Below are 24,916 nucleotides of genomic sequence, written 5' to 3'. Positions count from 1 at the left end.
TCTTCCCCTCCACACTAAAGTTAAAAAGGGTCCTCAATATATCCTGCAAAGGTCCTTTCATTATCAGCAAGTGCTCCTGTGCAGGGAATGGAATAACTCTTTTTTTATTGTCCCATTAAATCATATGTTCTAACTTCATACATGAATGTCTAACTGCCTTTAAACCAATGGATTTCTTCTGACTTTAACCTAAATTAAGTTCTACTGAACAAAATGTGTTGCTTTACAAGATCTGTGGACCTTACTCAAATACTTCAGTGCTTTGGGTACCAATCTCGGGGAAATATTACTTGGAATGATGATCAGTTCTGTTTATGATATGTTTCAAATGGACTCTGAGTTGTACAGAGTCTCAAAATGAAGATAGTCCTTGCCTCAAAATCTGAAAATGTAATATATATTGAGAAAGATATTGAGTAATTGTTCCTTGGTGTCAACTCCTACTCATTTTATCTTAATTCTAAATCTCTCATTTATCTGTCTCTTCCTAGTGGAGGTTCCTACTGCTCATAGTGATCTAGATAAGTCACAGAATAAATAAACCAGCTTTCTAATCTGAGTGTTTTCATGTGAAGTGGTCCAACCTGTATAAAACCTAGTCTCTGAAAAGATTACTGCTCTGGGTAAAAGTACCTGCCAATTTCTTGATTTTCACCTTGGTAAAGGTATGGGTCAAAAAAGTTTGAATTGCCAGTAGAGTGTGCACCAAGTGCAAATAAATAAATTAGACCACCTATTTGATATACCATTTTACTTTATGTACTGTTTTCCATATGCCCCTGTTAAATAATAAATACAAGCCACTTGCCTCATAATGCAGTATCCTTTTGCAGTTGAATTGTATGAACCCTCTAAGTTCACCTTGAAGTGCAGTTACTTACTTAGCTATATATACCTGCCTAGCTAGTGTGTAGTTGACCACAGGTGCTCAGTCTCTGTGTGCATATCATGTTTCTTCACTGCTAAGGAAGATGAATTGCTATCTGCACAAAGTTCTCAAAAACACCACTTACATGGCTAGAAAACTGCCTTTTAAACATATAAAAGGAAATAAAATTTGCCGTAAATGGCAATAACATAATATGAATTTAAAAGTGAAAAGAAGAATTCCCAGTGTGCATAAGTGAGTCATTTCTATGCTATGAAGAAATGGGAGTTCTTTAGTTTATCCTGGTGATGAGGTCTGTTTCCTCGTATGTTCTGAATGTGCAAAAAATGAAAGCAAACCATGTTTGTCCTGGGAACTTAGGCTGCTTGTAGGTGTTATAACAAAAAAACCCTGGCACTTTACTTTAAACTCTGTGCGCTCCCGCGCTGACCCATGATCAGAAGAGGCTGCTTGTTAGTTGGACCCGGTTTGTCTAACATCTGTATAAATCAGGTACTTTAGTGGGGCTTTTTTGGTGCTTTTATCTAATAGCTAATTAAATTAGCTATTAGATAAATGCCAAAAGTCCCGCAGAAGTGCCTAATATGTACAGACTTCGAATCTTTAAAAACAAACTAATGTTATTTCAATGCCAGGTTGAACTAACGTGCTGTTGCTCCAGGGAAAGCACTATTTTTTTGGTTTGTTTGTTTATTCGTTTTCAACATCTGCAAGCATCCTTAGTGAATATCATAAAGCACTATTAGTTGCCTAATTTTTAATATATATGTATGTGAATATTACATATTTTTAAATCCATACAGTGTTTTTTATTATGTGCTTCTGTGTAGTGCTCAGTATTTTTTACAAAGACTTAAAGCAAACCACATCAAAACCATAAACCATATAAAGCCTGTTTAACTAGCCTGCTAAAAGTGATTTATGGTTGTTTTTCAAGGCTGTAGAAATGTAAAGCAGCTGGAGTGCACCTGTCTATTATGGTGTAATTACATAAATGGCTCTTTTTGTCTGCACTGAAAAATTATTAATGATTCCATTCCTTTTTTTGTTTTGTGTTGTTTATAATACGTTGAATATTTTTTTTCCAGTTGGATATGTTGTTCTGCAAGCTTCAGAACTAAGAAAGTCACTCCAAACACTTGAAGCTATATTTAATCACATTTAGGACCACAAAATCAGTTGGCAAAACTGTAATGAATGATGAGATGCTGGCTCTAGTTTCCATGCCGCTTGCTTAGTCAGCCTTATAGTACCAACACCTGGCAATTCAAACCTAGAATATTTATACTGTACATTTATACTGTAATTTTAAGGTTTACTTTGAACATGGAGGTAAACGGGGAAAACGGGAATTTTGCTTTTAGTAAACATATACTAACATTTGTTCAACAAAAAATGAGAGAAATGGAGAAATAGTATATGATCACTTAAATAGTATATTATAAATCACACATACAAAAGAAACCAAAGTAAGTTTGCACAGTTTTAATTCTGGCATGTTCTAACTTTTATGTACTTGACTTTGGAATCTTAATGTTGTTTTGGTGTGTGTTAGATTTTAAAAGAAAGAAAACTAAGGTCCCCCCACCCAATTTTATACTTGTAGCATTACATTAATAGAAGGTCATCAACAGGCTTTAGATCTGCTATTAGACTTCAGACATTTGAATTAACAGGCTAACTGATTGTGACCATCACTAGGTGCATATGGGGAAGAAATTAATGTCTTACAGTTTTTTTTCAGAGACTTTTTTTGTGACAGGAATGGTGAAATTCAGGAAACTTGTGTTGTATTCCAGGCTATAGACAACATTTTATTCTTTTGATCACAGACTTTTCTGTCACGAAGATTGATCCCTTATGTTCCAGTTCTCTGCTGTCCTAACCTCCTTTTCCAAGACTGCTGCTTAGGCAATCCCATCCCTCTCTTGTGAAACCAGTTGTCTGCCCTAACACTGCCCCCATTTCCTCTCTGCTGATTCCTAGCTCCAGTCTTTTTGACTAACCTATCTTATCTTAGTCTTCTCACCTCCCCAAAGCTCCTCATAGGTTCTCGCTGTTCTCTCCCCCTCATTCCTTTCATTGACTCCTAGTCCTAGCCTTCTTGACTATCAGTTCCTGCATCTCAACCCAAGCAATCTCTGGTGTCTCCATTTGCCTCTGCTCTGAATTCATTTGCCTAACCAGTTTCACCTTTCCCTATGCTTCTTCCCATTCCCAGCCCTCATCAGACTGTTCCCATTCTCATCCTTTCCTTTGGTTCAATTTATGTTCTCTCTTTCTTCAGATTACTTCTAGTGTCCATCTCCTTAGGTGGCTTAGTGCCGCTCAGACTTCAATTACAAGGAAAAATCCAGCTTTGCTCCATGTCCTGGAATTGATACTTGCTGAGTTAATCTGTGAGATGGTTCCTAAGGGGATGAAGTACGCTCATTGAAGACAAAATCTTTGGAAATTTTAGCTAGTATACTGTTAGATATGCTAAAGTCCGAATTTTTCTTAAAATCTGTATGGCACGGTCAGATTTGAGTAAATTATAATTGGGAGACTCTACGAGTCTACAACACAACAACACTACAACACAGAGGCCAGTTTCATGCCAGGCATTAAATCCCTGGTCTGGAGCACAGGGATGCTAGACTTTTATAAAGTGAAGATCTGTAGAATTTTAATAATGTTGGAAAATGACACTTATTTTCAACCCCCAGTTTTGGAAATGGTTTAACAGTTTCTAGGAGCTCAGCCTTTAGTTTCAAAAGCAGTTTAGTTTTTTTGAAACAGTTTAACTTTAAGCAGATGCTCAGCATGGAAAATTTCAGCCCAAGTGGTTAAAGTTTGTCAAAATATCAAGCCACTTAAAATAGGGTACATTGAATGACCATACCAATAGGTGGTGCTGCCAGCCTCATCTATAATTAGATGGTGTGAATTATGAAAATGAAAGGTTAATCTAAGCAACCTCTGTAGTGTACAGATACGCCTTGAAATGAAACATCAATATATTGAAGAATATAGGTATGATTCAATACTTTAATTATAATACTAAACCTGATTTTAAATTACGCATTTACAAGTAGTATATTTTTATATGTATCTCTTGATTTTAAATGCATCCAACTTGCATAACGTGAGTTAGTACAAAATTTAATCTGCTCTGAATAGCTCTATTAAAAGAAATCTTTTTGGCAGAACACACTCAAGATTTATAGGAGGAAGTGCATGGTATGAATGAGGTACTAACTGTCACGTAGGAAATGACAAATGAGTCAGTGTTGTATGGTACTGGAAAACTTTCTTGGCAATTTCACATTTGAAAATGGGGAAGGAAAAAAAAATAGAGATGCATTGAATCAAAATATTTGAGGGTTGTTCTAATCCTAATAGAATACCCTCTCCAACCCCATTCATATAATCAAGTAAGAGAACTGATAGGTGCTTTTAGGGGAGGAGAAGCCTATGGGAAGAAAGGGGGAATCACTCCCCTTGCAAGGGGCTGCATACTCAAATTGCTGCTCCAGAAGAAAACAGTTGTTTAGCTATGTGTACCCCCATCAATAATTTAAGCACCCATGTGTGAGTTCTGAGTCTCTTGCTCTGTGATCCTCATTCTCCCTTCCTGTAATTGTATTAAAGGAACTATATTCTAAGATACTGCAAGTCAGATTGAACAGCCATTTTTTTTTAGGGGTGTGGGGATGGGGAAGACAAGGGTTAAGAAGCATTTTTCTCCTTGGGAGTAAAATGGGTTTGACTTGGGGTTTGGGTTCCCCCTGCATTTCTTACACAATGAGGATAGTAATTGTATGATTTAAATGTATTCAGTTTACAAGGATTTTATTTTGACAGCTTGGAAGCAGTGGGGATGAGAAGCCAAAGGGCCAGCTCCCAGAAGTAAACAAGACTTGGGATTTTGTTGTTGCATCTTTTGCTTATGACTAAAGGGGAGACCTAAGAATCTTTTGATCTTGTGGCTGCCTACAAATTCCTTAGGGGAACGCAGCAAGGGATCAGAGATGCACTGTTCATCAGGGCGCCTCTTGGGGTAACAGGGAACAATGGTCACAAACTGACAGATAGCAGATTTAAGCTAGATATCAGGAAAAACTTCCTCACGGTAAGGGTGGCCAAAATTTGGAATGGGCTTCCAAGGGAGGTGGTGCTCTCCCCTACTTTGGGGGTTTTTAAGAGAAGGCTGGACAGACATCTGGCTGGGGTCATCTGACCCCAGCTCTCTTTCCTGTCTAGGCAGGGGGTCAGACTTCTTTCCTTCCTAGGACTCGATGATCTGTTGACGTCCCTTCCGACCCTAGCATCTATGAATCTATGAATTTTGCTGACTGAAGTCAGCAGAGAGGACTTTTTGGCACCTGCTGTGCCTCTCAGGTATTCAAAGATTAAGCTAAGTTCTGTGGGTTGACTAAGGTGAGTCTACTGCAAGTTATAGGCTATATGGTGAAAGTATTACAACTGTACAGTGAATCCACTTGAAAAAATGCCTGGTGCATTAAAAATAAAGTTGGGGGCAGTTGTTTATGTGCGGGCTGGGAGCGACCCGAGCCCTTTTTGCGCTACACGCGGGCTGTGGCCAGCAGCCCGGGCACGCTGGGTGGGAGAGGGAAGGCCTTCGATCTGGAATTAGGCACAGAGGCATATCGGTAGTTTTAAAGATTGTTTATGTACACCGAGATGGCAGTGGTGCAGGCTGGAAAACTTGATTGAGTTGCAGTTACAGACAGACAACACAGACGGTCTCGTGGAGGTTGCTAGGCTCCACGGTGCAGAGCTCCGGATGCTCTGGGTGAACGAGCCACCAAAATAGAAATCGTAAATACGTCTTATAAAAGTCGCGTTCAAAGACGGGAAGAGGTGGGCGGTGGATCAGGCCGCCAAGCTCCTCTGGATCTCACACAGGGTTTCTATTACCCTGCCGTGTACCCAGAGTCCCCATGAGATGGATGTGGAGTCCTCTTTGGCTTGGGCGGAAACTGCTCAAACCTCTTATACGGCTAACAGGCCAATCGTTAGCCGCCGCGTGTGAATAATTTAACACTAGCCAATCACGGGGAACGAATTTGCATACTGGTGGCGGGAACTCTTTTGCACCGTGCATTCGTCTTGCAACATGAGCAATGCACCCTGCAAAAGAAGCTGCAGAAAAGGCGGGAAACGCGTTCCTGCACCGGGGTTTCCTCTTGCTACAGGAAACTCTCCCGTGCAATGCTCTGCAACTTGGCGGGGATAATTCTGGTGCCGAAGCACACACACAATCATGCCTTTTGGGTCATGACAGTTTAAAACTTATCTTTGTGTCTGTTTGCAACCACCTGCACATCTGGATCATATACGTCTGCTCATATGGAGATGCACTCACACAGAGAGAAAGGGGAAGGAGGAGGGAGAGGGAGAGGAAGCAAATGAAAATCACTTAAAGATTCCCTACTGGTGGAGAAATTCTGGAAACAGAATTGGGTCTTTGATTAATGAGAGTCAGGATCCTGAATTCCCAAAACAGCATCCACAGCTGAAGTTGTTTTATGTCTCTTTTAACATCTATTTTCACAACTGCAAAAGATGCAACTAATACTGTCTTCCATATTCACTTTTTTCTACAGTAAGTAAATGGAGGTGGTGTGTGTAGGAGATGACATGGAAGGAAAGTGAATAGGATGAATATGAACACTGAAAAATGATGGTAGGGCCTCAGGAAAAAGGGACAATAAATGAAGTATTGTAACTGAAATGTATGCATCATAGGCCCCCTCTACACATGCAGGTAAAGTCATGATTGGTTGTAATGCGTGATCCACACAATTGTGCCTCCTGCCATGCCACATGTTCACAATAGGAGGCATGATTGTGGGATTGTGCATTAGATCCTATTGTGCCATACTGCTGGTGCAGTTGGAGCCTGATCCTGGGCTCCCAGCTGCAGGGACCATGCATAGCTGGGGCCAAGAGACTCTGCAACTGATTGGGTTCCCAGACCAGACTGTGCCTCACTCATGGCTAGGACCAAGAACCTGGCAACTGCTGAGACTCCTGGTCTGGGCTGTGCCTCACAGTTAGCTGGGACTGAGAGCCCTTAATGTCTGGGCTGCACCTCATGCACAGGCACAGCTGGGGCAGAGAGCCATATCAGTTGTGGGGTCTCTCGGTCCCCATTGCAGGTGAGGAGCTAGACCAAAAGCCCTGTAGGCTGAGGGTTTCACACCCCTCCTCTGCTGCACCTTGAAGATCAAAGCAGCTACAATCCCCAGGGCTTGGAGTGTTCAGTCTGGGCAAAGGTGCACCCCTGTGGCTGGAAGTCCTGTCAGTTGATGGGGCTCCCAGCCACAGGGGAGACCCTGCTACACGTGCAAATTAAAGCTTGGTAGAAACCAACTTATAAATATAGTATGATTTTTTATTACTGTGGAGAGCCTCAGATTGGGGACCCATCCCTGATCCAGGCTTCCCCTCGTGCCTGTTGAGGAGCTCATTAGGCAGCCTTGCATCAGGGGCCTGGTTACAAGCTGCCTCGCTCCACCATACCCTTTTCAAGGGACGGGGGCATAGCTGTATATCAGACCAGGGTGTGCCTCCTGTCTGATCCCACTATTGGGCAATAGTGGGCATGGCCTGTCTATGGGACACAGTTGTCCCTTAACCCTTGGAAGGCACCTGGTAAAGCTTACAGGCTGAGACATTTAAAGCTTAGCAGCTTTAAATGTCCTGGTGTACAAGGCATCCAAGATCACTGAGGGAAGGAGGTAGTCCCCCAGTCTTGGGCTCACTGAGGTGCTCGCATGTTCATACTGCATGTTCCAATGAAAGTATAATAGAAACCAGCCTCTAAGAAGTTCCACATTAAATGTGGTACATTTTGTAGCTGGTTTCCCATTTTGTATGCAATTTATGGCATGATATGTTTGATATGTTATCGTTTATGTAAATGAACAGGTTAAAATGAAAGCAGTGTAAATCAGTACTGTGCAGATGGGAACAAGGCCTGCTCTGATTCTTCTTTCATACCTTGTTTCTCTATCTTGACTTAACTGTTTGTGTCTATACGTTTATTAATGTGTTGTAAGTACGGCACATTAAGCTTAGTACCTGTAATACCAGGTACCTTTCTTGTCCCCTTATCCCTAGGGGATAAAGGATGATTTTGATTTCCTGTTCCTTGATTCTTTCTTGCCTGGTGAGAGACTGTATTCCAACTGTCTGGAGTTCCTAGCAGCCTTCAAGCCTCAGGATATGTTGAAAAGTTATCTTCCTTTCACTGCATACTCTCAAAAAGCACCTTTCCTGCACAGGAAGTTTGTTTGGACCTGAAGCAAAAACAGACTGTTCACCTGCAGCCCTTGAGCTTTGGCTTGGTGCTTGTTGATGCCTTTCCATCCCTTCTCAAAATGTGTTGAAAACACAAGGCAACACCATTTTGTGGCTTCATTTCTGGTAATTTGCTGATGTGTTCTTCCCACGTATCTGAATGAACTTGTCCATATTTCTTGGAATGAAGGCATGGTACTTTTTGCTTATGGCCTTACCCAGACTTGTTTGATCATGTAGGATTTCAGTCAAGCCTGTCTTGTTATAGCCTGATTTCCAGTACCAGATAGTTTACTGGAGGAAACTCGTGTTCTCCACAGTTCTTCAGTTTGTTAATCATATAAGGCAAGAATGAGAGAGAGCAGGTGGAATAACTTTTTTTTTTTTTTTTTTTTTTTTTTTTTTTTTTTTTTTTTTTTCTCTTGGACAAATATATTGGCTTTGCATCTGATCTGGTGTTTCCAACAATTCTGGTCACATTCAGAAAGTCCGTTGTCATCAAGAATATCTACCACTTAGTTGCCATTTTGCATTTCCACAGGATTTTATGAATGCAAGAATAAGAGAATCCAGAGACCCTTCTTCATGTGGAATAATCTTAGTTGAATTAGTCCTAATTAACACACACAGTTTCTAGGAACTCATAAAAAGGTGAACACATATTTAAAAAATTGCCCAGAGGAGGTATCAAGATTTCCTGTTCCTTTTGGCGCAGGACCCCAAAATGCTGACACCAAAGTTGAATCTGCTAACAGAAAGAAGAGAAAAGAGTCTTCATCTCCCTCTGTCATGCAGCCTGGATGATGGATGGCTCTCATACATAGCAAAAGAGTGTTTGGTTCCAGTCAGAAACATTTTTGTCCATCGCAGGAAGAACTTGAGTGGGTATACATACCTGGCGATATGAACTAGGCTCCCATCCTGGTGCTGTGTGAGGAACAACCTGAGTAGACCCATCATCCACCTAGATTGCGTATTGGGTTTTAAGCACAGCAGCCTTTCCATTAGTTCACTTATAAGGGCCATCCATCAGCAATCTCAAAGATAACTTGTGTTTTCTCTCCTGACAAGTCCATCAATATCTTAAGAGCCTATCTAGGGTCTTTACCCTCATTTCCCTAACCAGGGCTTCTGTTTTTGTGGGGGTGGGTTTAATGAAAGTACCACTTGGACCTATGTCAACATGCTCTCTTCTACACTCCATGAAACTGGTTTTCTGATAGTGAGACCCTGGGATGAGTTCTCAGGGTTACTTTATCAGGGCAGCTGACCTCATGAGGTCTCATCTAGCCTGACTTCTTATAATCCTATATCAATAAGAAGGATAGGCGAGATTTGAAGTCCTTACAGTAGATCTGCCTTCTGTTGCATTGTGCCCTGATAAACCCTGAGGACTCTTTCTAGGTTTTTGCCTAAACTTGTCACAGATTTTTTATTTAGGGTACCAGATGAATTTGCCAAAGTTCTTCCTAAAGCCTCATTCATGTGGGGAGGGTTTGCATTTGCTGAACATTAAAAAGTCATTTTTTTTATTTCCTTCATTGAAAAAAAGATATTCAGAAAGTCTTCGTTGCTCTTTGTATTAGTATCTGAAGGTGCAGCAATAGCAGCCCAGAGGTTGTCCAGCTGGATCTTGGACTGTATAAAACTACTATAAGATTGCTAACATCCATCTGCTATCCGTGATAAGGGCACATTCCACCAGAGTTCAGGGTACTTGAACAACATCACGTTGTGATATTCCTATAAGTTATGCCATTGAGGAAGCCCCCAGAGAAGATGCCGTGCTTAGCAGAGTGATTGATAGTAGTAATTGTTCTTCACCTAAATGTAATCTGAGAACCATGACTAGTCCTGTGGGCACTGCTTTTGAGTCGCCCACTCAGAATATGTGAATAGTAGTTACACAAAGTTACTTATCAGTAATTTAAGTTGAAAATATATGGTCCTCATGCATATTCAGATCCCTCCCTTCTTCCCCTCCACTGCAGATTCAACACAATATAGGTTTCTGAAGTTGAAAGGAGACTGAAGAGCTGAAAGTGTGTGCCCTGTACTCCCTCTGTATAGGACACTAGGAGAGAAATGGCTAGAGTACATTCTCTGGATACTAAACAAAAAGTTGCAGATGTGTTTCTCATTCTAAACTCCAGCCAATTAGTGAGAATATATACGGACAAAACAACTCAAAAAACTTCAGTTTGGCTAGGTACAGATGCTCAGGGAGCTTAGGCAATATATCACATTTAAAAATAGCCACACAATCTAGCTTATTTGGCCCATGTGAAGATCTTACACTTAAATCCCTAGTTAGGTTGTGTAAATTGTGTGTAAGTGTAAATTGTACAAAAGTTCAGGAAGTTTAGATTGGTCTAAAAATGTCTGACCCCATCTAATTTAACCCTAACTCAGAGGTAATCTAATTTAGTTTGGGTCTGGCAAGACTGATTTGATTGAACTTCTTCTGCACAGCTCCTAGTACAGCCCTGGGGTGTGCTTTTCCTGCCCCCTGACCTTTCACAGAGCATTGGAGGGTCTCTATGTGTCCCCCACCCCCAGCTCCCTGTGGACCTGTAAGCCCCCCGATCCTGCCAGATCCTCCCAAACCTCACCAATCATCCCACGGACCCCTCTTGTTCCCCCAATCGCCCCAACCCCCCACAGACTCTACCAGTCCCCCCTGATTCCCCTAAGTGCCTCTGTGGACCCTAATTATTCCTCCAATCCCCACAAGCTATCCTGCTGATCCCAATTTGCCTTGGATTGGGTGCCCATTTTTAACTTGATCTAACCTCCCCCAAGGTCTGTACATACCCTTGGTGTTAAGTAACTTTGTGTTGGAACCATCCCAACAAACCACTTTGTGTTGGAATGTATTCTGGGCATTCTAAGGCCATTTGTGCTCTTTGGGATTAATCTAAATTAGAGTTCAATTTGGTTATTAGGTCACAAAAATCATTTTTGGCATCCCAATTATAAATAATTTTTGAGGGGTTAATTTACCTTAAAACGGCAGGTTTTACAGGATGCAGTTTTTAATTGGGAAGCAAATGGAGCAATGTTATTTCTCTTTATAAAGAAATGTAATAACTGTCAACATTTTGCTTTTCATCCATGTTTTATTTTCAACTAACAGTAAGAAAGAAAAGTCACTTAGTTCTCCATTATGACTTTAAAACAGGACAAAATTGATTTGCTGAAAACTGTTTTGTTGAGAAATACTTCAGAATGATCTAGGACTTACCTTAGTATGGAGGCAACTGAAGCTATTTTTGAGGCTTAAAAGTCTGAATGTAGAAACCGTAACAAAAAAAAAATTGATAAAAGATCATTGTGTCTCAGTATTATATTAGCCACGTATCAAAAGCACCAAACTAAAGGGTTATGATTTTTTTTTCATAATCACTAAAGCTCTAAATCATTCTGTATAAGTAAAGTATGCAAAAAAAAAAATAAAAAAATCCTGTTATGTAGTCTGCCCAGAGAAATGAAACAGGAATTCAGTTGCATACTTTTTCTTATTTGGACTGAAACAATTGTTTCTATTTTTTTTAAGGTTTTGTTTGTGGACAGTTATATAACCCTGTATATTTCCTTTATCTGCTACACTACCAGTAGAGTTTTGTGCATGGCCTCCTTACTTAAACTGAACAAAATATGAATGTAGATTGGGGAACAATGTAATAAAAATATCTGCCCATCTCTTCTCACCCTGTCTCATAAAAAAAAAAAAATGTGGGTTCCAAAATCAATGAAGGATGAAAATTCCATAATGATGATTTACCCTTTTTTTATAGCTTTTTTAGTAGGCTTCTTATGTGTGATTTTGCTGTGTTTCCAGATGTGTTGAGGCTTCTGGGTTTAAAGCCAAACCATTTTGGAAATAGTGTTAGTGCATCACTGAAACTGAATACGTGTAGTTATGGGTTAATGAAACTGGAGTAAAACACAAAAAGTTATTTCAATGGGAAAATGGATAGCTTCAGGGTTGTGGAAGGTATTTGTGATTTCCCACAGTACTCTGAGATTTGGGGTGAGTCCTGAGGTCAAAGTGTCTGCAAGTACAGTGAAGTCTACCTATATTGGGTCTCAACTACCCAGATATTGAGACAAGCCAAAGTCATACTTTACAGTTACTTGATGGCTTGAACTGTCATGTAAACAAATATAGATGATGATTTTTTTTCCTTAAACTAGTTACATTTGTGAAATTTTCCTCCACCTTTAACAACCACACTTTTAACTATGTAGGTCTTCATCCCCATCACTCCTTCTGATGGTATGATCCATTCGGCATTTATTTATGCTGTCTGCAGTATTTTTTTCTTCTTATTTATGTGACTTGATCATCTTAGTCACTTTTATCCACCTCAAGTGGGCGGTCTTTTAGTATGTTTAATCCAGAGGTTTGGTTGAAATTCATATTGTCTCAGAAGTTTTGGAAAAGCAATTGATAATTGCATAATAGCTAATGCAAGTAAATCAGTCTGAAATATTATTTTTTCACTATGCTCTTGACACACAATTTACTATTTACAACCATTTTTCTCTAAAATACTTTTTATTTATTCCTAAAAATGTTTTGGTAATTTCCACTGCATTTTCACATGGCACTTCTGTTTGAAATAATAAAACAGTAATTTCTTCCATGCCAAACATGGCTCACAGAATGTGTATGAAATTATTTATTTTTAAAAATGGGTCTATTTTGTTTCTTTGTAATATTGTGCCTAGGTCAAAAAGCTAGTTTGGTAAAAGGCAATGTTAAACAAGACTGAACGTAGTCTTTGATTACATAATGCATTTTAACAGATTGATCACAATAAGGCGCATCAACTCTGAAGAATTTTAAAAAAATATTTGTAAATATTTAAAATTAGGACATAGATAATCATTTAAATCAAATTAGTACTGTCATTATTATTATTATTATTATTATTATTATTATTATTATTATTATTAGAATCAATGAAGCTGCAGCTTGCCACCACAAACCAAATGGCAAACTGGGTGGTGGATCAATTTATGAAAGGTAACAAATAGTTCCAACTCAATTCCATTTGTTCTACCTAATACAGTGATCAAAAGAAGTAAGGCCTGAGTATTCACATTCCTCAGACCTACATTGATTGATTAATAATTCACAACATCTCCAGAAATAGCATCCTTTGTACTCTTCCTGCAGTCATTGTTCCTGTTTGCTACCGTTTTTTAAAAACAGTTTGTTGATGGTTGTCTACATGAAGATCACCAGGACAGTTAAGGAGAACGAAATGAAGTGTGAAGTCAATATATATACATTGAAAATGTAGCTGCAGCTAGTGATCTAGAGCTACTTTATTCATGAATTATATCTTCCACATGGAGGATTAATATGCTTTACTTTAGGCATGTTGTCTTCACACTGTTGATTGATTTGCCTTAAATTTCCACGGATCTTGCATTATAAATGGCTTTGGGGAGTTTGATTATGAGGTCTACAAGGCCTCATAGCCTTAAAAATCTCTTGAATTTCTTGTTGTTTCATGTGTGATTTTTGTAAATTACAATAATTTTAAATTAACATCAATTTTACAGATCATTGGTAAAATTTTATAAGAATCTGTTTTCCTTGTCAATTTGAAGTTGAAGATTTTTACAAAGCCCAGGTTCAAACATCACTGAACATGCTGCATTCTGTCTAGCTCTGTTGAAGGAATTGGAAGAAACTTGTGATTTGCTACAGCTGCTGCATTAATAACAAATATCTTAAAATAAAGAAGATATGAATAGGAAAATCAGTGGAAAAAAGTGCTCTATTTAAATAGACTACAACGTTTTTAGTAGTTGTAGTAGTAGTATTGCCATGGTAGTATCATCATGGTAGTATCTAGGCACCCTTGTCTGAAATCATGGGCTTGTTATCCTAGGTGGTGAGACAACTGATTTTTTTTATTGTACATTTACTAGAAGGCTGAGACAACTGAGTTTTTTTTACTGTACATTTACTAGAGAACTTTTAAAAAAATATTTTTCTGTAATTGTTTTTAGCTTTGGATCCAGCAAAAGATCCATGCTTAAAGATGAAATGTAGCCGACATAAGGTATGCGTTGCTCAAGATCAGCAGAGTGCTGTTTGCATTAGTCACCGGAGACTTACACACAGGTAAAAGTTTAAAGTTAATGTTGTTGATAGTTTACTGCTTTACTAGTAAGGACTGTAGATGTTATTAATATAGTAGCTCAACTCTACTGTAATGTAGTCTTTGGTGAGATTGTTTTTTTAAAAATAATTTGGCCAAATAAATTATTATGTTTTTTTCCATATTTATTGCATAGTATGTTATAGGATTTATTTATGCAAACTTGAATAACTTTCATTGTGACACTTATTCAGATAAATATTTTCTACACTCATCCTAATTAAGAAAAAGGATCAGGGCAATAACTGCCCCTTGCTATTATGTGATTCATTGACCTTACTTGGTAGTTTAAGAGTTTAAATCTCTTTAAAATACATAAAATTCTTATCTGTTAAACTACTTCTCATGTCTTTGTCTAGCTGCTAATAAATAAAGTAGGCCCCATATTTCTATGGTATGTCTTTTCTGCCAAAGTTCTCAACTGAGTTTGGTTTTCATTGAATGTAGTGCCATTTTACATTCCATACCAGTTACATATAAGCAAATATGAGGTACAGTGTGCATAGGGTTAGAACAGATAATTTTCCCTCTTAAAATAGTCGTGGAACAGAGTTTCATAGATAAAATATTTAATACCTTTTGTAAACATTGCAAACTTCTCTTTTAAAATAGTGCTTTGTTTGGGAAAGAACGTAAGCATTTCAATGGGTCATAACAATATGTTTAAAACTAAACATGCCCTTAAATCAGTGGTCTCCAACCTTTCTGTGGTGAAGATCACGGTTTGTAAGTAAAGGGCACCCCAGGATCTACTTCTCCTCTCCACCCCCTGCTCCACCCCGCAGACTGACATCAACTGTTGGAGGCTCCATGATCGACCAGTCAGTCTTGATCGACTGGTTGGTGACCACTGCCTCAAGTACTTTGAGATGGGCCCTAACAACGACTAACCGTTAGCATAATAATGTTTTTTCTTGGTTAGTAGAAACTATATTTAAAAAGGCAGATAATAAATACCATTTAAAATTTGTTCTAGGGAATGTTTTCCGTTTCCTAATATCTAGTTTTGTTTAAATATACCCGTTTGTAGCTGTTCAAGCAAGCAAGTTAGTATTTTCATACTAGCAATGTAAAATGCAATGTTTTAAAGCTTTCTTAGCTAGGCAGCTGCAGTCAATTAGCAAAAACTATTTGTAGAGCTTTGCTGTTGACATCCAACAATGATGATGTAAAATTAGAGATTTTGGTATGATCAGGCATTATATAAGTTGAAAGAATTATTGTTAAACAAATCTAGCTATGCTCATTTCAGTGTATGTAAACCATAGGGAAAATATGTCAGTGTCAAATGCAAAAGAACATCATAATTATGGAAATACAATTATAAGTCTGAAAGAGTATTGCCCATAAGAGGAAAAAATAATGAAAAATGGGCTTGCTTTATATTTCAGAGTTAGCTTTCTATACAGTAGTGAGGTGCTGATGAGACTTCTAGACCAACTGACATTTTCTAAGCTATTTGTATATTTATAATATTACATTAATATCATGGACATTCCATAACAGTTCACTTTCCCTGCTGTCCCTGGTATTGTACCTGAAGGTGACTCTGTCTGATACTTTATTTGAATATCCTACAAACTTGTGGTGTGAATTATCAATAGGAGAAACTTGTTTATTTAGCACTAATAATGAAAAACTTTCTAGATTATTTAAAACTATGCCAAATTGTCTCCTATATCTGTGCCCTAAGGTCATTCTTAGAATTAGATCACTGCCCCTAGCTCCCAGAAGAATAGCTTGGCTGTCTTCATTGCTTTGTGCTTTCTTCCTGAAGAGGTTCTCCTGATGTAATCTGTTAGGTTGGATTGGAGGAGAAATTGTTCTTTCTCTATCTCAATAGAAATTAGGTAAGAAAAATAATACAGTGTCAGGCTATATTATCTATAGATTTATATTAGTATTACTTCAGAAGGATACTGTGTGTGAAGGGTAATCTAAATATTTGCTTTTAATAACATTTCATCCACAAGTTTTCCATCACTTTTCCATTTTTTATTACTGGTCTGGATGAGTGTTTGATCTGGGCTGCTGGTTTGACTCATAGATTCATAGATGCAGGGTCAAAAGGGACCTTGTAGATCTTCTAGTCCGATCCCCTGCCTGGGCAGGAGATAAAACTGGGCTCAAATGACCCCAGCCAGGTAAATGTCGAGCCTCCTCTTAAAGACCCCCAGGGTAGGAGCCATCACCACTTCCTTTGGAAGTTGGTTCCAGATCCTAGCCATCCTGACTGTGAAGTAGTGCCTTCTAATGTCTAGTCTAAAATGCCTGTGAATGCCTGATTGCCAAAAAGGAGGCGTACACCCAGTGGAAGGGAGGGGCTATCACCAAAGAGGACTCCTGAAACTCTTAGTCTTTGTTGATAGAATTTCTTAACAAAATATCCTGGGGAAGGGGGGGCGGGTGGACAGGGAATGAGGGGTTGGAGGTGTCATGAAGAAGAGATTCTATACAGGGAACACCTTGCATACATCCACTCCAAAGTTTTCTAAATCCCAGCTTCCCTGCTTCTGGGTCCCATTAGTTACTCCAGGAGATGTTCCCACAAGCTTTCAGGGAAGTTGCACAGGAAAAAAAATCATCTCAGGCTCTATTTGTCCCTTGTTACACATTGCACTTTGAACTGCTCAAATGAATGTTGGTGGGTGTTAAAACTAGCTTGAATTTGGAGCAGTCCCATTTTAAGCTAACAACTTTCTCTGACTGTCTCCCACCTACACAGCTATGACTTGCTACTAGAGGGCTGGCTAGCAGGAGTCTGACTAAGAGCTACAACTGTGAGTTGCCACTACAGGGCAGGGTTGTTGAGCTAGGAAAGGCTTCTATCCCTGCTCTAAGTGTGGGGATGGGGGCTGGGAAGGTGGCTGGGGGGAGTGGGAACAAGAAGCTGGGAGGTGGAGAGTTAATGGGAGGGGGTGGGTAATGAAATGGGATATGGAAAGGAAATGAGGAAAGGGGAAAGACAGTGAAATGAAGGAAGTCAGCCACTGAAGGATGAAAGGAAGAGAAGTAAAAAAGAAAAGAAAAAAATAAAGAGGAAGTAAATTAAAGAAGGTATTATGTTTTAATAAATTGCAATTTGGGATTGAGCTGAGTGTGGGGGGGTGCTGATCATGCTTCCTGGGGTGGCTGGGAGGTGGGAGCAGTGAGGGAAGGAACTTTTGGGGCAACTACTTCCCCTACTCCAGGAAGGAAGCCCCAGCTCATGGGCACCTGACCCAGCCCTCTACTTTGTTTCCCTCCCACCCTCCCAGACCCCACTCCTGAATCCAACCATGCCTTATGACCTGACCACACATTAATGGAAAGCGAGCTGGGTAACATGCCTTGGAGTAGTGGAACTTAAACTGCCTGAAGTGTGCTTAAAGGTAGTTTTTTTGTTAATGTGTGGCGAATCCAGGGGTTAAGAGCTCCAGGGGCTGCCTAAAATTATTGTGTAACAAGGCCCTTACTGTTTTATCTTGATGTTCTAGTTCCCTTTTAAGGTATTTGGTATCCTTATCATTCTCCTGTTTTTAAGTTAATCTGTTGGTTTTTTTTATTGGAAGCTTCCCTGAATCTTTGCTGGGAAAGGCAGCACCTCCCTTTATCCCCAAGCCCAGACCTACTAATTTCTGATCCTTATACAACACAGCTCTTGGACCTTATGGAAGGCCTCCATCAGAGGCTAAGGAAGTGGTGATGAGACTCCTTCCATTCAGAAGTCTAGAGATTCTTGTGTACTGTGATCTGCAGTTAGATGGCACTTCAAAAACGATCTGGCCTCATATCCTTCTCATGCTGTTCCTTTTGCTGTAGTTCATGGAACTGTATGTACATAAGTAATGGCTACATGATTAAACCCTTTGTTTATGAATAAGAAAGTGAACAAATACAGATAAAGTATACAGTATTACAAATGCATTTGTGAATTATATTGTAAAACACATTAAGCAACAAACAATTTTTGTTTTTATTTATAATCTATATCCAACTTACATATTGATTTCATATTAAATGTTTTTAAGGAAGTTGTGAAGTACAATTTGAGTTTTAAATAATTTTATAATCTTAAAAAGTATAAAATAATAACTAAACTGATAATTTTCTCACAGTTGGTAGTTGGAAAAACCTTACTGCAGCAGCATGCCACTAATTATTTACTAAGAACTGGGACAAGACTGAATATTTTTGTGTAAATTATTGATTTTCTTATTTGGAAAATAGAAATGGAGTTCTTGCTGCCAACATAATAAATAATAAGAGACTTTTACTGTTCAGAAGTAGGAAAACAAATTAAGAATTAGTTTGTTAGGAGGAGTTTCAGTAATTACACTGCTTTATCTTTCTTATAAGTTTTCTAAATGACATTAAAAATATATAGATATCCAAACAAAGAGACAGCAAACACTTTAAGTGAATGACTATAATATTGTTAAGTTCCGTAGGAGCTACTATTTTAGGAATTATCAACAAAGTAAGGTAAAATACTAGTTTAAAATGGGAAACAAGAAGAGTAAATTTGACATGTGTCAAGCTTTAGAATATTGTTAGGGGGTTTTTCAATTAGAACAAAATAACTGGGATAATTTAATCAATCAAACATTTTGACAAACTTTTCCCCTTTTGTGGTAATGAGTGGGGATAATGCTAACATTTTGTTCCATAAATGCTAGATAGTTGATTCAAGAATAATAAGAATGTATAACGAAATGCAATTATAATTTGCTTTTTATAATGTTTTAACAACTTGTATTGAAAAGGTGTATTTCACCATGATTATTTTCCATCTGGGAAGTTCTAGTCTCTTAACAAGATTTTCTTCAGGGATAAATACAGACAGTCATAAAGCCTGAGACTAAATTGATTTAGTCTTAGCAGGTTACTCTAAGATGCAAAGATTAAACTGAGAAACAACTGGACACTTATTTCTTTTGATTCAGGAATGCAGCCACATGTTTGCAGCAGCTCTAGCCAGAAGCTTGGGGGCATTAATACACATGTCTCTGCAATGTAGCCAGCATGGGCTGTGTGTTCGCTTCCTCTTCCTGCTACTCCCAAAGTCTCTGGGATTTTCACTCCAGAATTGCAGCAGCAGGACTCTTTAGGGTTGCTCATCACTTCCTCTTCCTGCTTTCAGGTGCTTCTGGGATTTGTAGTCTACAGTTGCAGCTAACAGCAAGTTTCAGTAAGTTTAGCAGCAGGGAAGCTCTGTACTCAGGGAAAGGTGGACTTAATTCCCCTCCCTGGACTTAGCTCTCAGCTGGGTTTTGCCTGGGGGGTGCAATCCCTGCCTCTTTTCCCATGCCCCCTCAACCGTTCTCTGCTGGAGCAGACAGCCCAGCCCAGGGCTGGAAAGCATCCTGGGGGACTGTGATTTAACTTGAACCAGGAAGCTGTCTGGGACAGGAGTTTCATAAACAGGTTTGACCCAAATCAGTTAAGTCTGATACTACATTCAACCAGGTTTATCTTAAACCAGTTTCAAAATAGCAGAAAATGTGCACTGAACTTCTGTTTTGTTACAGGTTTAAACCCATTTCTGATCACTTAAACTGGTCTATGTGTAACTTCTATCCCTAGCCCAGATGTTTCCCTTAGTGCCTGCACTGAAACACTTCTTTTGGTATTGATAAATGTACACAGTATTCACACTATGTTTTATTTTAATAAAAGCATGTCAGTCAACTATTCAAAAAATATCTCATTCTTGACCAAGATTTGATTAAGTACATTGTGGGGAATCTGTTTTAGTAGTAAAAGGTTCTCTATAAAAATAGACACCAGGTCTTAAGAGAAAAATGCTTGTATTATATTATTAGTGTAACATAAATGCTACAATGCACACAGGAGTGTGTGTGTAGGTCTGGGCAGCTCAGTTGACTTCAGTAAAGTTGTAATAATGTACATAAGAAGCTAATCTGACTTGTAATTTCTTAAATTTTTATTTGCCTGCCAGTCTAGTAGGCTTTCTTTTTTCTTTTCTTAATCTATATATCAAATCTGCTGTGTAGGGTAACTTTTGGAGGTTCATTCCATTTAGTGAGCACCCTGGTGTCAGAGTCACTCAGACATGAATGTGAGTCTCAGTTGGGCTTGTGCAAAAGTCTACACCTGGCTTTATATAGCTGGAAATGGGTACCTACTGATTGGAGCTATGGCACACAAAGTAGTTCAGAATGGTGCCAGCTGCATTATTTCACTATGCCTGCTGCCTGCAGTAATTGGCAGCATAGCCTGATGGGTCGACTTTGATACTGTTGGGCAAACAGCATAACATTTTAACACTTAATCTGTATGTAGCCCTTTAAGAACAGGTGTACAAAAACTCCACAAGATACTGGTCATAAGGTTGCTTCAAAAGCAGCTGGAGCCAATGTAACACTGTTTCCTTACCTAGCTGATCATAAAAAGAGAAGTTATGTGACTGACTGGACTGAAAGGCATATGACATGAATCAAAGTGCTCATTAAAAAAAGATTCGTATAAGCTCAGATTTTTTCAGACATTTTACAAAGGAACCTAATGAGCAATTTAACTTGTATCATTGCAGTATGCTCTTTTGTCATATCTTTTTTATAGTACTTTTAATTTGGTTTAAGCGAATACTTGTCCGGTGTAAAAGGCAAGAGTTCCAAAACTGAACAGGCCAAGATGAGAAACCCTTTTGCTTTCTCTTGCAATAAATTAATAGGTGCTTTAATTCTCTATTTTTAGCAAGTCTTTCTTTTTTCCCCCTCTAGCAATCTTCAGTTATTTATAATTCTCTAGCTCTCCTGTTCTTGTGATAAGTTGTTCCTCTGAGGTAATGGTACACACACCCAAAGGCCACCTAGCTTGTTCTGTTGTTTTTATGCTGTATACACAATCATAAATTATTTCAAATGGCTAATTAACACTTGTGTTTTTCTTTTGTTTTTGTTAAGTAGTTTCCAATCCTGCAGTCATGTGTGCTGCATAAACATCAATTATTCATAAATATTCTCGGTCTCCCCACACCTTCCCCTCCATGATCCCTCCTTCTATACATTCCATCCCAGTATCCATCTCTTTCTCTCTAGCCATTTTCAAAGTGTTATTGGCCAGCATGGATGACAGTGCTCTGTGCCATGATAGTGGTCATTACAAATAGGCAGTGGCTTGTGGAGATGTAGCTGGATGGCTTTAGTTTTGTACGTCTGAGTCTTGTCTACTGAGCAGTTTTTGGTATAGCTTTGGCAGCAGCACCAACAGCTACCCTGCCAGGAGCAGCAGCAGCAGGGATTTGAGGAAGTGCATGAGAAAAAGAGCCATCTGCATATGGAAGAACTTTTCATGGATTACCTTCCCTTGGCGCAGAACCATTTCTGGGGTCATAAAGCAAGTGCTGGCTGGCAGGGATGGATTATGCTGCAGGTTTGGGATGACTGGTGTGGCTGAAAAGTGTAAGGATGATGATAAAGGTCACTATTCTGGATATGTGCCCAGAGCTGTACTAAAAACTTCATATTTTGCATAATGCCTGTGAGAGCAATGTGGGGGGAGGGAGGGGGACTGAGTTAGGGAGGCAGGGAGGTTCAGAGACTCTTTGAGATCATTATGTACAGTATAGTGAGATGCCCTCTCTAAAATGGTAGTCTCCAGAGGCACTTGATCAAGGGTGCACTGTGCTCTTTTTCTGGGAACAGGGACAGTTTTACTTATATAGTAGCATTTTAATGAACTGTATGAAGACTGATATTAATTATCATTATTTAGTGATTCTTAAAGGACACTAACGTGTGGACAATTTTTTAATATAAAACTCCATGCAATTACATAAAAATTTGCATGAATATGGTATAGGGACTATATTATTAATTGCCTTTTGAAATTATATTTGTTTTCTTTGTTTATATTAACTTTTTATGTCCATTTTATGAACATTTCACAGTGTTTTGTGAGTGTTTCATGTAATAGTTTACAGATATTAAAGGTCATAAAAATGAAGCATCAAGATTATTCATTTGTCTTTTGGAAGTATTCTTTTATCCAGTCTTGTAGATAAACTTATACAAAAAATCGAATATTGTAAAAAATCTTATTTATAGAAGTGTAAGTGCAGGTAGAAACACTTTTGCTGCAGCAATTTTTAGCAAACATGTGAATGGAACACTGAAAACAGCATATCTTTGGTATACATAATACAATAGTAAGAATGGCTCAACCAAGTACAAAGCTCAAATTTCTTAACATAGGTTCTCAAAATTGCAAATTTGACCTCATAGTTTGTAATCTGAGTTGATGCGGTGTTCCTGTCTGCTCATGCTGCTGTTCACCTGAGAGCTGGAATGCTGCAGCAGAAAGCAAAGCTCCCAGCAACACTGAAGGGTTCAAAGTGACTTATGCTGTCATCTGTAGACCAGGGAAGTGTAGTCACAGTGAATTTCTGATCCTAGGATGCAGAATTTTTCAGAGTCTCTTGTCCAGGAACTGCTCATGGATAGTGTGCTATGCTGGAGATGGAGAGTGGATGATTTATTGCTTCAAAGCATTTTCCAGAGAAGCTGTTTGTCTGGCTGTGAGCTCCAGCAATGATCATTGTCCTTTTCTAGAGGAGCACAAACTATGGAAAGACAAAGATGGTTCTTTGTTAAGTTTTCATGGCATCAGAGATGTATTTTTGTTCTCCCCTTGTTTTTGAGATGCTGTCCCCATAGCTTCTCCCATATAGTAAGTCCTCTTTCAGTTTGTTCACCCTCTTTCACTTTACCTTGATCATGAAGGTGTGAGGGCCAGTGGTTGCCTGTAATGCCGCAGTGGTGGGTGGTTGTCAGGCATGGAGAGGTGGAAGCTGGAGGTGGACTTGTTTGCATTTCTATATGTATATGTATATGTACCTTTTCAACCATTTCTTATGCTAGCAGACATGGTACTGATACTTGATCAGGAAAGAAACTTTGTTTAAGAAGGATAAACAAAGTTCAGAGCAGAGGGTCGGACTTGATGATCTATAAGGTCCTTTCTGACCCTACAAATCTATGAAATCTCTGGAACCACTGATGTTATTTACCAGAAGGGTACCTCATGTTGGCTTGGAAAGGAATTACAAAACAGCTCTTCCTTGTAATGTTGGATCTGTAACATACTCTCTATCATTCATTTTCCATTTTATATCTCAGATATGCACAAAATTTGCTGTGATAGTGACTTTAATAATAATTTTTTGAAATCCTAAGGGTTAGGAGTGCCCTCTGCCTGTTGCCATACTGATACTTTACTATTTCTACATCTTTTCATCTGCATTCCAAATGGAGTGTAGCTACTGCTTAAGTGCTAGATTTTGTGCCAGGAGAAATGTTTAAATGGAATGCTGTGAAATATGTCTTACCATGCAATGATAAAATGATGTGGAATATGCCTTATTCTGTTGTGAATATACCCTGTGGAGTTATGAAATGCTATGTTATCAATACTATGATACAGTGCTCTGAAAGCTGTAGCCTCAAGCAAGGCATTGATCAAACTCTGAGACAAACTAATTTAAATGGTGCCTACTTGCTACAGCATTCAGTAAACTTATTTTCATGCTAGGGTTTTCATCTGAATCTGGCATGCCAAAGAGGGCTGGGTAGTGCAAATTTTCCATTTTGAACATTTTGAAAATGGGAATAGGAAATGAAAGTGGAGGTGTGTCTAATTCCTTTACCTGATCACCATTTTGAACATATAGATAAGGATGTTTAGAGAAGTAGTTAGTCATCTTAGAGAGGTTTATAGAGGTATTCTGAAGTCAGGCAGAAGACAGGCTAAATACGCACCTAATAGACTAATTAAACAAAATATTCTGAAGCTTATGTATATGTATATGCATATTCTAAGATTTTGTAAACGTAAGCTTGCTTTATCAGATGCTGTGAAAGGGCAGCACAGAGTAATATATAAAGTGGAGTGAGTAATTTTCATACAAAAGGTGAGAAGTGGGGAGAGCAGGACAGTGCTGGAAGAGGCAAAAAAACAAGGAACCCATGAAAACAAAAAGGTCACAACCAGGTAATAGGAAGAGTTTGCCATTATAGGCAGCTGGGAAGGAGTCAAGAAATATTTGTGTGGGGGCCATAGAACTTAAATTTACTTAGTAAGTCTGCTTTTAGAACTGATTCCTTTCTCAACCTCCCTGATGCAGTCCCATGTTGAGAAGGTAAGCCTGTTGGAGGATAGGACTTGGAGAAAATACAATCATGTTATAGCAACATCCTCCCATCATGGTGTCATCCATCAGGCACCTAGAAAAAACCCCACTCATATATATCAAAGTAGATATCATGGGTATATATCATAGTAGTTAATGTCAAAGGTTCTCACTGGATGAAGGTATGTGCCGGTACCAGTATTCTCTCGGTCTGCCTTGTGCTCTTGTGTTGCAAAGAGATCCTGCTTCTGGACAAAATGCCTTTTTTCATGCAAGTGTCTGTTGGTCCTAGAGCCCTCGCTAATTTCAGTTGTCTCTGCACAACCTTCAAATATCGGTCAATAGTGTTATCCCATGATAAAATCCCATCTGGCTTTCTAGCAAACTGTTTTTGTCACCTTG

At 38.8% G+C, this 24,916-nt stretch overlaps 1 protein-coding gene across 1 annotated transcript in view; it reads left to right on the top strand.

Annotated features, from left to right (window-relative positions):
* The window catches only part of SPOCK3 (SPARC (osteonectin), cwcv and kazal like domains proteoglycan 3), a 345,817-nt gene that overhangs the window by 63,530 nt on the left and 257,371 nt on the right, over positions 1-24,916 (top strand). The window contains exon 3 of the mRNA XM_014518612.2: positions 14,231-14,345. Within this exon, the coding sequence (XP_014374098.1) occupies positions 14,263-14,345 (83 nt within the window). The 5' untranslated portion in view covers positions 14,231-14,262. The remainder of the gene's footprint in view (positions 1-14,230; positions 14,346-24,916) is intronic.

Source organism: Alligator sinensis, unplaced genomic scaffold (assembly GCF_000455745.1).
Source record: "Alligator sinensis unplaced genomic scaffold, ASM45574v1 scaffold49_1, whole genome shotgun sequence".
In the NCBI taxonomy this organism is placed as follows: Eukaryota; Metazoa; Chordata; order Crocodylia; family Alligatoridae; genus Alligator; species Alligator sinensis.
The sequence above is the reverse complement of the archived record's forward strand: the minus strand, read 5'-3'. Positions and strand labels throughout refer to the sequence as shown.